Consider the following 12,598-nt stretch of genomic DNA (forward strand, 5'->3'; position numbering starts at 1 on the left):
TGGACGGAGGCTTTCATCCAGCAGAGTTTTCCTGCCTCGTTGCTCAGTGAAATCTGTGTCATCAAGCTGTGTATCTTGGCTAACTGTGCAGTTCAGCTTGTGAAAAGAATCAGCAGCTGCATGTATGAGTGCATCTCATGAATTTTTTGAGGACCCTGCAGTGAGGAGACAGGCCCAAAAGCTGCATGTTCTAAATTGGGGAAGAAAATAAAAAAATTGGGTATAAATAAGAAAAATTATCAATACCATATTTGCTAGCTTTTAAGTGGTATACGTCTAGATTTAAAACGGTACTGTTTTTCATAACTGAGAGCACAATTAAGAATTATTATCCTATCACTCATTAGAATGACCACAATGCATTCTCACAGTGTGCACAGGGGAGAACTATTGACCTTCTAATGTCAATAATTCATTAGCAGCGTTGCACAGAGGCCAGTTTTCATAACTGTCTACAGCACACATGGTTTCAACTTTCCATCTCAGAGGAGTTATCTTTCTCTGTTCTGTTATTTCGTTTCATTCCAGACTGCTGATGAATATAATTCAGAGACAGCCTGGAATAGCTGTAATGTTTTCAGTGCCCATGGTGGGTGATAGGCCTGCTGTCTGACTGCGTAATGTTACACCTTAGTGGAAACCCACACATTCTTATTCATGCCAGCCATTTATGCATGTAAAACGGGCCTCTTCAATAATTTAACAGTGAAAGTAAGTCAGACCTAAGTGACACCTGGACTCTTCCCTTATCACATCATTAGGTATAATACCTGTAGTGTATGTGCATCTCTGTGTAAGTGTGTGTACGTACATGCAGTATCTGTGTGTGTGTGCTTGTGTATGCGTGTGTGTAGGTGTGTGCATTATATATTTGTTCAATGTTGCAGTTATGCATTAACATGCATTTTGTGAACAACTCCCAGGGAGAATATTCACGTGAAAAGTGAAAATAGAATGTATAAGAACATATGGCAATCTTATAGATGTATAACAATTAATCTGTAAACAAAGTTGGCTGGAGAATTAAATAATTATATGAAATATAAATCCTTAATACTTACGAATCCTTCATTACATGTAAGTGTCACCAAGTTTTGGAACCATTTGGGTCTGCTGTATAGTCTGCTATGTAGTTTGTAATCTCTGTGTTGTGAGCTGAGAGCCCACAATGTACACAGAAAATCCAGCTAGAGAAAATTTGTATAATCAATGAACGCTCACAGCGCAAAAGCCCCAGGTTTCTGAGGATAAAAACGTTCACCTCCAAAACCCTGCTCCATGGGGCACAGACCTCATTGTCTAAAATGCCCTGAATTCAGGATTACTGTTAGGATTAAGATGATTAATTTTATCTATGAAATGCATGTTGACATGTCCGTAATAATGAGAACTTTCTGCTTTGGAGCGTAGTGATTTCTAACCAAATGAAAGCCTCTGGATCCAAATCATTTGCCTCTAGAACCTGAAATGACACAAAGGAGCTTGGGGATAGCTTTATGTGCGCCTCAGACACACGCTGCCATCTTTTGGGAAATTGCCTTTTGAATTCATTTCCTTTTTTTTTTTTTACCCTCAGTTTGTTTGCAATTGTTTGACAATCTCATCCACGCCTCGTCAGCATCTTGCCCCTCTCTTGTGTAAAGGCGGAGTTCTTCCCGTTGCCGTCGGTAAGGCGGGGAGGACTGGCGCAGCTATTCCTGCTGAGGCAGAGCCTGGCTTTCTGCAGCATGTGCACTTCGCTCTCGGCCCCGTCGCTCGGTATTTTTCCCTTTAATGCATGTTTATTATCCGATTCCCCTCCTCTGTGGGGCGGAGTGCAAGGCGGGCCGCCCCCGCGTCTTTGCCGCACTTTGGCGTCCTCTTTGAAGGCTCCTTGATTGCCCCTACCACCCCCCGGCTCTGAGATTTCTGTTTGTTGTTTATTTTTCCCCCCCAAACACCTTTCCTGACTGGGAGTATAGGGCAGGAAAATAGGGGAGTTCTGCAGGTTGTTCGTGTTTTTTTTTTTTTTTTTTTAAATCTCTCTCTTTTAAATTCCCCTCTGTTGCATTGCTTTGCGCATGGAGCGGGCTAGGGGAATGTGTGAGCGTGCCATTTGACTCAAAGACCCACAGCCCTGAGTCTGCCCTTCTGGGGTGAAGCAACAAACATATAGAGCATCCAAGTTGTGGTGTTTGGGGAGACAGCTCATTGCCCAGTGTGACTGTTTAGAATTGTAAATTTTAACTGAGTCATTCAGTGGTATGGATGAAGCCCTGATACGCTGTTCTACGTGGGGTGTTCCTTTGGGTCCCCAAGCACCATGGTTACTGTAGTATGACCCCCTCCCTGCCCTGCCTCGCACACCCCCAGGTACCTCTGGTCTCTCTCGTGTTATCGCACAACTGCCAGACACTTAAATCCCACCTCCCCTGAATATAAACCTTTCAGTTGTTCGGTCCGTTTCTCCCATCTCTCACAAAGATTGATCCATGCTATTTTTCTTTATTATTTTTGTGTGCCTCAGTTCAAGAATATTCCTCACACTCACATACTGGACACACACACACACACACAGACACACACATGTGCCCTTGCACACACAAGCACACACAAACACTAACAAATGGATGGGCCTAACATTAATAGTAGAGTGCTGTACCTGTATTAAAACCAAGGCATGGCATTTATATTTAAATCTATGTTATGTGCATGTTATTGAAAATACTAAAATATACTCAACAGTTTGTCTTCCTGTGCAATCTGTCTGGGATGCCCATCAGATTTGGCATTCTTATTTGGTTGCATTGCAGAGCTGCATTGTGTCAACTGAGTGTACAGTGCATTGCCAATACCTGGCTACCTCCATAATGAGGAGAATATCCAGAGAAACCATTATTCCTGCTCCCAGCGGAGTCAGTCTGCCAACCCTTGCTCTTGTCATTCAATGGGCATTTGTAATGTGGCTCAAGTTGAACCAAAAAAAATCCTTATTACAGTGAAGGGAGAAGGCACTTTATGAGATCCATTTTCAAAGCTTTGGTGTTCTTCCCTGGAAACAGCCAATCGTGTCCAGTCGCTCCTGGGGACACTGCTTTGGCACATACTTTTAAATCCCAGCTTTCGCCAACGCTGAGAACGGATTAATGTCACTCCTACAGTCTACTACGGTGCCAGACTACCATTGCTTAAAGATGGCCCATCTCCTCATGTTTACGTCATCTCAACCAGCATTAGGCTCTGACGTCAAGTGTATCCTCTTTTGTCAGGTTCTATATCGGTTCCTTGCTACTCCCGTAATTGGCATATGGGCAAGAACTGCTTGCTGTTTTTTTATTTAGGTTTTTTTTTACATTGTGTCAGTGCCATTGCATGTCTGCCTGTCTCAAACAAGAACTGCAAGCTTCACAGCTCTCCGTGAGGTGGAACCTTCCCATCAACAGTCTTAGTGAAGCAAAAGATAACAGTCAAACACCCTGAGGGACGGCTACCCCGAAAGATATTTTTCTCATTTTCAGAAAACAGTGAACTGCCGGCCTTTTCCTGCACGTGTGCTTTCCGTGCACTCATTCAGCATGAACGCGTCCACGCGTGCATAAACAAACGCACACACTCACATGCATGTCATGTAATTGCCGAAACACCGACTTAAGTGAAACGTTTAGGAACTTCTCCCTGTTTACATATAGCCATCTTGACCCTAACGATTGATGGAAGTAACCATCCGGACTCTGTCATCATCCCGTCCAGCTGACTGGAAAATAAAAGCCTGACTCGGGTCCAGTCCTCTGTGTCTGGAATCTCCGAAACATGATGGGATTTTATGCTTCTGGAGGCCTGATGGGTTTTTGGCGAGTGTATATCTATCTCCCCACGCATAAAACCAGGCTGTACTGTACATATTTTTAGATAGTTAAATAAATGTACCAAAGCTTCATTTTCTATATTTCTGGGCCATGCTTTATATTGATTATGTAAAAAGGTTTTAATTCATCTGAACATGAATGGTTATTGATTTAGTATTTAAAAAGTGTAATTATTCGGCCATGCTTCAGTAATGGTTCATTTTCTCTCCTGACAGGTCAAATTAATCAAGGTTAAGTATAATTTAAAGTGGCTGAGAGAAAAATCAGATTAGAAATAAAACACATTTATGTCGTTTTCCCCGATCAATAGCATTCAAACTGTTTCATTTGACCACTGATTTTGTGTTGCTTTCACTTAATCAAAGGTGAAAATCTATTTTCATTCCCAGTTTAAACTTAGTTGGCTCTGTTTATGAATGGTTTGTGAGTCCAGGGGCAAAAGAAATACAGATCATATTTTCCAAGATTTTCTTCATAGAAAAAGTATCAAGATGAATTGGATATTGAGATCCCCAACTGGCATTGAAGCACTGTATACCATTAAGGGGATTCTGAATTGTAATGTCATTGTCAGTGACATAAGAAGTGAAATTACATTTAGATGTCCACTTCCACATTACTGAAATTACCATGCTCAGAGAGTTTGTGGAAGAAATATTCATTGTCAGCTATCCCAACCATCAGTCAAAATGATCCATACTGTAAAATTGTATAAGACAAAGCAAGATATGCTCTATAATCTTGGACCATTCTCATGATTCAGTTCTTTGACTAACCAATTTGGTGTGTAATTTGATCGACCGATGGCACACCAGTGATGGTCTGGATAGGTTAAGCAGGAACACATTATTCAATACCGGACTTGCACGGCACCTCGAATGTATTTTCACTTTCGCATACCATTACTCCACCCACCCCAGCAAGTTTACTGCAGGCCAACAAAGAGACCTGTTTGCGCAAGACAAAACTTGCGAAACGCCCCGGTGCCTTTAATCTATCACTGTCCACAGAATACCCCGAGAGTCCCTCTCCCTTCACCTCCCAGCCACACCCTGCGGCCTCTTAGGCCCTCCCCTCACTCTCGCAGCCCCGCCCCCTTACCTGGCAGCTTAGTCTTGGTGATCTTTCCGCAGGACTTGCTCGCGGTGACAGTACCGGGGCAGCTGGCATCCATCAGGGCCTTCTTCAGGACCCCAGTGCGGTTCTTCTTGCCTGTAGCCATGTCGCACTCGCCCCAAGTTTGGAAGTCATACTTGCATTCTCCTGCAGGAATATGCCATCGTCAATGAAGTAAATGGTGCTTGATGACTTGTAATCATACAATAATTAGAGCATAACTACTGCAAACAAACCTTTTTAATCAGATAGCTTAAAAGCTGAAAAAATTAAAGTGGGACACAGAATGTGTTGTGGCTGTAGAAATGCTGTGATATCACACACATTACAAGTCCAAATATTATGGATGCTCTCTTAAGCAAGGTGTGTGTGTTGTGAATTGTGTGAATTGTATGAGTAAGTCCAGTATCTGAAACTGAATGATTGAATTGAATGTTTAATATGAAAAGTAAATTTCCTTAGATTAAATCTGGTCTGGTATTCAAGGGATCAGATGCATTGCAAACAAAATCATCCTTTCCACCCAAAGCATTGTCACTGAGAACCATGCATTAAATATCTATCAAGACTAATAAAAGATATCACCTTTTCTTTCCCACTGTACTTGTCTGCCTCAAAAGAATTCAGCTTGCTCATAAAAGCACAGTGCACCATTTCATTCGATGCACATCTCTCTCGAGGAACAGTGAAAACTCAAATGATTGGTTGTGTTTTCCTCCTTGTATTTTTTCATGTTCGGTGACCATGAGAGCACTCACCGAAGGCACAGTCCCACGTGTGCTTCCCAGTTGACACCGAACCCTCTCTCTGGGCTCATGTACTTCACAATACTATTGTGATTTCTGCTTATCCAGTCTGTCACATTTTGCCCACTTTCTCTCACAAGAGTTCCTCCACTGACCCCCCCCCCCCCCCAAAAAAAGAAGAGAGAATCCCACATCTCTCTTCCTGTCATTTTGTAGTTCTTCCACTTCCTCCTGAGCAAAACGTATGGGCCTCTCTTTCCTGTTCTGTATCAGCAGGTACTCACCCCACTCTGTGATGTCTGTGCATTTTTTTTTTTTTTTTTGAAAGGCCAAGGCTGGAGATGAGAAGGATACTGGCACTGTTCACGGAATTATTCTAGGAGTTCTAGAGCATGTCTTGTGCTTATCCTTTGGCTACGAATATGCTGACCCAGTCGCTTTGAAAACCACACACACACACACACACACACCTAAATGCATAAACGTACAACATCGTAGCTAAAACAAAATGCAGCTCAAGTGGTCTCGCCTCCAAACTGTTTCTTCCAGTTGCAGGGGATCTTGCAGCGCTGGGTCTTGATAGTCTGCTTGCAGTCGTTGCCCGGCCTTGTTCCCTCTCGCGTGCCCAGGCCACAGTCTCCGATGTTGGCCACGCACACACTCCACTGCCACTCCCCGCAGTCCGACTTCCGCTCTTTCTTTCCTGTGAAGAACACGAGCATCATTTCGTCACAAAACCCACGGGGGGGAATGTATCCCAGCTAACTTAACATTTTTCCCATCGTGGGACAAACTACTGAAAACAATGCAGAAAATAAACTGATGACTATGAAATGGGCTGGCTATACAATATATCTGTTGTTATGGCCAGTTTCAATGTAATCATAGTAGGCATTGCGATTAAGGCATTGCAGCTATGTGTTTGAACATAGCTTGGACCACCATTGAGGCACACAGTTGCAGGTAGTTGTGTCTGTGTTGGGTGCCCTTACATGTTCAATACTTGGATTTGCGTTGTTTCAATTTACCATTTACTGCACAGTACATCATTTCCTAAGGGGTTCTACCATCAATCATCATCAACAATCACTTTCCGTGCCATCAATGTCTCACCTTTCTCGGCTTTTCCCCCTTCGATGGCAGCTGCCGTCAGGACCAAGGAGGCCATCGCCACCGCCACCATCCAGTGCTGTTGGTTGTGCATGCTGGGAAAAGAGCAGAGCAAACACGGACCGATGAAAGCTCCAGACTCCAGATACAATGCCATTGATAACTATAGCTGGCATGGGCTTCCCTGATTTATGCAGTCACCAGGGAGCATGCAGCCAATCTGGGTGTGAACAAGGGCCGGGCCACGAGAAGAACGCCCAGTCCATAACCTGTGTGGGTGGGCGCTGGGTATCCAAGACAACCAACGGCATTTAAAAAAATAATTACGGAGTATTTATCTTTTCAGACCAAGTATCTGTGAAAGAGCAGCGGAGAGGGGCACTGCGATAACATCTGACGGTGCGCGGTGCTTCGTGCGTAACTCGAGCTTTTGAAATTGACGAGCTCGCCGTGGGGGGAGGAAGCTCTTCGGTCCAGAATCTGGGCTGTGAGTGACACCTTTTCTCAGCCCACTCCCCGGCAGACCGATGAAGAGAAAGTGCAACTCTACCTTTAATCGCTGGCAGTGTCTGCGGACCTCTGGGGGTGGGGGGGAGGGGGGGCATTAGCATACCTCCGCACTTTAGACATCCAAAGGAAAGCATCGCACGCTGAAGAGCGAATCAGCGTGAGACTTAAGCAATTATGAACCACCTCGCTATCCAAATGCTCCACTGTGCTCAAATTACTGCGAGGGTACAGCCTGCCAGGAAAATTATTTCCATCCGTCTTTTTTAATTAATCATGAGCCAATGCTTCCTGCCCCAACACATTTACTCCCCACATTCGGTCTGGCAGTATAAACCTGTGCTACTTGATTCACTTTATATCTATAGGCAATATAGGGAACACGCAATGTGCAATGAAATTCAGCAGGGTATTCGCCCTCATCATTCATGCATAATAATGAATAGCTCATAAATGCTGTGCATGCCTTCATAGCCGCACTTGTTCATGTATATAAAATGTGAATATGAATGTGCATAGTTGAGGAAAACCAGAATTTTACCCCTTCAACACTCAAACCCCTTCAACAACCAAAAACAACTACCAACTGACCATGTACAGAAGCACCATCAAGTGTCAAAACCCATTGCATCAGGAGTTAAACTGCTGATTTAGTCATGCAAATATGCAGCATTCACTGTCAGTTCTGCCTACTTTGCAAAGCTCTCTCGAAGCACAGTTTTCCACACCTAGTCCTGTCAGCCTCAAACTGAGGAACAGCAAAGCTTTTGCTGCATCTGCGGAAACACAATGCATCCACTGCTACACTGTTTACAAATTCAAGTAAAATAAGAATTGTAGTAAGTTATTCTCTGATCCAAATAACTTCATTCTTCTCTGACTGCTTTCTGGGGAGCAAGTGAATCATTCATGAGCATTTAGCTAGTATGTAAGTTGGGGTTGAAGAGCAGTAGCAACTGAGAGAATACAGACAGGCCTTTCCGTGTCTGTGCAGAATTTCAGCTCTAGTGTTACAAGAAACCGACTTTGCAGAAAGGCAAGAGACAACCACTAACCAGAATTCCAACAGAACATCAAATTGTACTTAAACTATACATTTTGTCTTTCATTCGTTAAATATTCTGTGAGCCAATTTTTTGAACATTTCCTGTTACAAAGCCAGTTTGGCCTTGTTGTTGACTGTATGTCGTTGAACATGATAGCGTGTTTTGGGTAAGCACAGAACCTGAGTTTCATCACTCAGTTTCTGCTGCTGCTCTCATTCTTGCGGGGGATTAGAAATTTCTGGAATATTCCTGTATTCAATGCATTTTAGATCCAGATACTGATATTTCCAAGAGTTCAAAGAGAGTTTTGGCAAGGGAGACACACACACATGCTGAGTAACTACCAGCTGAAAGATTTTTTAATGTCATTTTATATATTTTTCAACCACATAGGCATGGGTAGGAGATTCATTGCATCATTTGTGGAGCTCACATGACTTTTTATTTACATATATATTGACTTTATTCTCAATACATTCGGCAGGCCGAATATTCAAGAAACATTTTGGGGAGCCCTTCCCTTATTTTCTGACAAGCAGAATCTCATCCTCTCCAGGAGATGGCAATAGCTACACTCCCATCCATTACCAGACCAGAACTCCATGAGACTTACGCATACACTTTTTCAGGACTCAGTGGGGTAAAAAAAAATCTATCTCAGGGTTTTACGTGTTTTTCATGCACATAGGGAGGACAGGGGATTTAAGAGCATACAGTAGCTACCGTACTCCGCCGAGAAAAACTACAAAGCATTGTAAATCTTTTTTCTAAACAACTGCAAACCAGCTAATGAAGTTGTGAATAAAAGTAAAGCAGAAAATAACACAAAGATGACTAACTGCAGTTTGGCCACATTCTAATAAAAGTAGTATTGGAGTATTGTGCGATCTTAATCGGACAGGGTTTGCTTTTCAGAAACTTTCAGACAGAAAGGTTTTCAAAGTTTGCTTAGGCTTCTAGCTATACTTGATTGCCCAATGGCCTGCAGAAGATAAGCTATTTTTCCATAGTAGAGGAAACCAGTCTTGCATCAGTAAGACACAGAGATACTGGATAATTGGGGTAATAATGGGGTTCAGTGATGTGGCAGACGGTCAGAAAAGGAAACTATTGGCAGCAAGCCAGTAGGAGTCCTTCCAGTAGTCGTGCGTACACTTGTCTCAGTTAAAAGCAGGGGCTAACCCATCTAGGCAGGTCTCAGGGCTCATAACTGAGACTGCTGTCTAAAATTCAGCAAGAATTAACCAAAGATGTCGCTCCATTCCTCCAATGATCTGTGGAGTTGAGTACGGGGGGAGGGGGTGGGGTCAGCAAGTTGACAGAGACAGGTGTCCATTCCTTGATCGATGGGCTCTCAGTGTTCCACACGCTCTACACGGCCCAGAGAAAGAGCCGGTGTCGGGAAACCACCTCACTTGTCTCCCAGGCCCCAAATGCCCCCCTCTCCTCATCTATGTCAGTGCCCTGTTTCACTGTGGACTGTGGCACCTCTTCATTAACTTACCTCTGCAAACTGTGTAAGTTTAAAGATTTAAAAAAAGTACTTTTGACCTTTTTCTTTCTCTTTGCCTGATCCCCGGGTTGTATTGGATGTCATTAATCAGATGCCCCTGGCCTCTGTTTGCCTGAGCTCATCCCTCCAGCAGGAGGAAAGGAGGGCCGTGAACAGAGAACAAAAGGTAGAACTGTTGTTCACCTTCATGCTCTGGTGTCAAAACCTACTGTCCCAGAAATAAATCATATGAGGTGCTGCTTAACATTGATTCTTGACATGCCTGTTACAAATTATTAAATAAATGCAGCGGCTAGTGGTTTCTCAATCCATTTAAAGATGCAAAGCATATGTTAATAGGCATGCCTGTTGGTAATTGTGTGTTTCATTCATTTATATTAAATTGCACTGAATTTGTGTGACCAAGGGAAGAAAGGACAACCAACAATTATTTTTCCAGGACTAGCTCTCTAGTTCCCTAGAAACATAATTATTATGTTATATTATATAACAGCATTATTATGAGATATATTTACAGTAATTTGTGACTATTCTTTTTAAAGGATGAAGCTTTTACTTTTTTTATTTAGTGTTCTGTATCTGAAGTTGCCTATTCTAAGATGAAAAACAGCTTTCATTAAAAATATGGTCTAGAGAGCTCTCTCTCTACAGACAGTTTATTTAAAGCAAGCATAATGCATTTTGCCAAAAGGAGTGGTCTCTTATCTCAGCTGGATATTACTGGAGTTGCAAAGTAGGGAGTAATTGTAATGAAGCACGGAGATAATCAACGCACCTGAACAAAAGAATAAATCACTCCTATCTGAAACTGATCCACTGCTGTTATTGGTTCACGTCTGTCATAGACCTGATATTTGTTCTATTCAAGGAATAACTGTTTAATTCCGTTTTTGCAGTTGTTGCTACGGCTGCTTAATCCTGCTGAATGAAAAAGCATAAAAATGGTAATCTAAAGCTGATTCCTCAGAGGGTTATTACTAACCCAGTTTTGTATTTTATTCCGGCAACCTAACATTGAATTGTAGCTCTCCTGCCAGGGGCAGATAATGACTTGGGGAAAGGTGAGGTTCAGAAATCTACTTTGGGAAGTATACACTCTCTGACAGCTTTTATAACAAATGATATCAATCATTCACAATAAGTAATAAATTATTTGTTAGAATCAGATATATCTCAGGTATCCTTCATCTCTAAAACACTTAATTTATAAATGTGCTATGCATCGTGACTACATGGCACAGAAAGAGTCTTATGGAATTACAACCATTAAGACTACTGTCAGAAATAAATTATAGCCTATTCAAAAATGCAAAATCAACACTGAATGGTGTCCAACGAAATTATTGTTATTTCTCCTGCCTCACATTATAATAAGCTTGCATACAATTCATTGACTCATTGGTGTTTATCAGGATTGGACGTTCCAAGTGATCAAATGATAAATAATGAACTGAACACTCTGTGATTATCATCGCACATTTCATGTCCTCTTTAATGAATATGCTGCTCTGTATGGTTGGTTTCTTTGTGCCTGTGATACACATCAGTCATCAGAAACTAGCCACCATTTTCGCAAGCAATGGTTCCCATGAACCCATGCATACATGACATTCCATCTCAAACTGCGTGCAGTGATCTCCTATGGAGTTTGGTGCTCAGCTGATGTGCCTTTCCAAAATGTCAATATTTTGGCTTTCAAAATCTTGTCTAGGGTCTACATTTAATGACTGGCAGGAGTCTGCGACCCATAGACATCGCCAAATGCTGGATATCTTCCCCAGTGTCTCTATGCCAGGTCTGTACTGCAGCTGTCTTCATTTTTTGTTTTTTTCTGGGGCCTTCAGAAAGTCTTGTCTTGTCTTCAGAAAGTGAAATTCATGTTACATTGAATTCAGGATGGGTGATCGACTCAGCCAGTCAAGAACATTCCACTTTTTGGTCCTGAAAAACTCCTTGGTTACTTTAGAAGTACACTACATAGCCAAAAGTTTGCAGACACCTGTCATCCAACATCTCGTCCAAAACCTCCACTCTTCTGGGAAGCATTTATACTAGATATGCGGCAGGAATTTGTTCCCATTCAGTCAGAAGAGTATTAGTGAGGTTGGGCACCGATAGGGCCAAAATTAAAGCTCATTGTAACATTTGTTGTTCATTGTTTCATTTCAAATCCAATGTGTTGGAGTACAGAGCCAAAACAACTGTCCAAATACTTACGGACTGTCATACTTACGTATGATTAAGTCGGAGCTTGAGACAGTGATCATCTGTCACTCCCCATTTTATTCTCTTTCCTGCCTCCATGATTACAATGAAATCCCGACTCCTTTATATACTTCAACTCAGCAACCATTACACACACAAGGAAAGATATCAAATCCTTTTTAAAAAAAAAAAACATTCCCGATGAAAATCTTTGGCTTGGATTCCCCATAAATCTCTAAGACCGATGCAGAAGCCATTTAATGTTGATTGATTTACTGTCTTTGTTTTCCACAAGTTGGCGGTTTGGAGGATCATCTCCAGGGAGGAAATGAAAAGCAGCTGTGTGGTGTAGCGTGTCAGCCAGAAGTGGAGAGGATACACATAAGAGCTGTCTACCTGACCACACATCACCTTAACAGAACCACCATGTGTATAAATGACCGAACACCATAAAAAATTATGGACTATTAAATCGTGAATATGTGAGAAATAAAAAATTATCCCTTTTTC

The 12,598-nt window shown here is 42.2% G+C and overlaps 1 protein-coding gene across 1 annotated transcript in view; it reads right to left on the reverse strand.

Moving 5' to 3' along the window:
* Positions 1–12,598, reverse strand: part of ptn (pleiotrophin) — a 43,328-nt gene that overhangs the window by 5,069 nt on the left and 25,661 nt on the right. Inside the window, exons 2-4 of the mRNA XM_064342951.1 lie at positions 6,821–6,912; positions 6,237–6,410; positions 4,947–5,108 (exon numbers count right to left, since the gene is read on the reverse strand). Coding sequence (XP_064199021.1) covers positions 4,947–5,108; positions 6,237–6,410; positions 6,821–6,911 — 427 coding nt within the window. The 5' untranslated portion in view covers position 6,912. The remainder of the gene's footprint in view (positions 1–4,946; positions 5,109–6,236; positions 6,411–6,820; positions 6,913–12,598) is intronic.

This window comes from Anguilla rostrata, chromosome 7, assembly GCF_018555375.3.
Source record: "Anguilla rostrata isolate EN2019 chromosome 7, ASM1855537v3, whole genome shotgun sequence".
NCBI classification, from domain to species: Eukaryota; Metazoa; Chordata; class Actinopteri; order Anguilliformes; family Anguillidae; genus Anguilla; species Anguilla rostrata.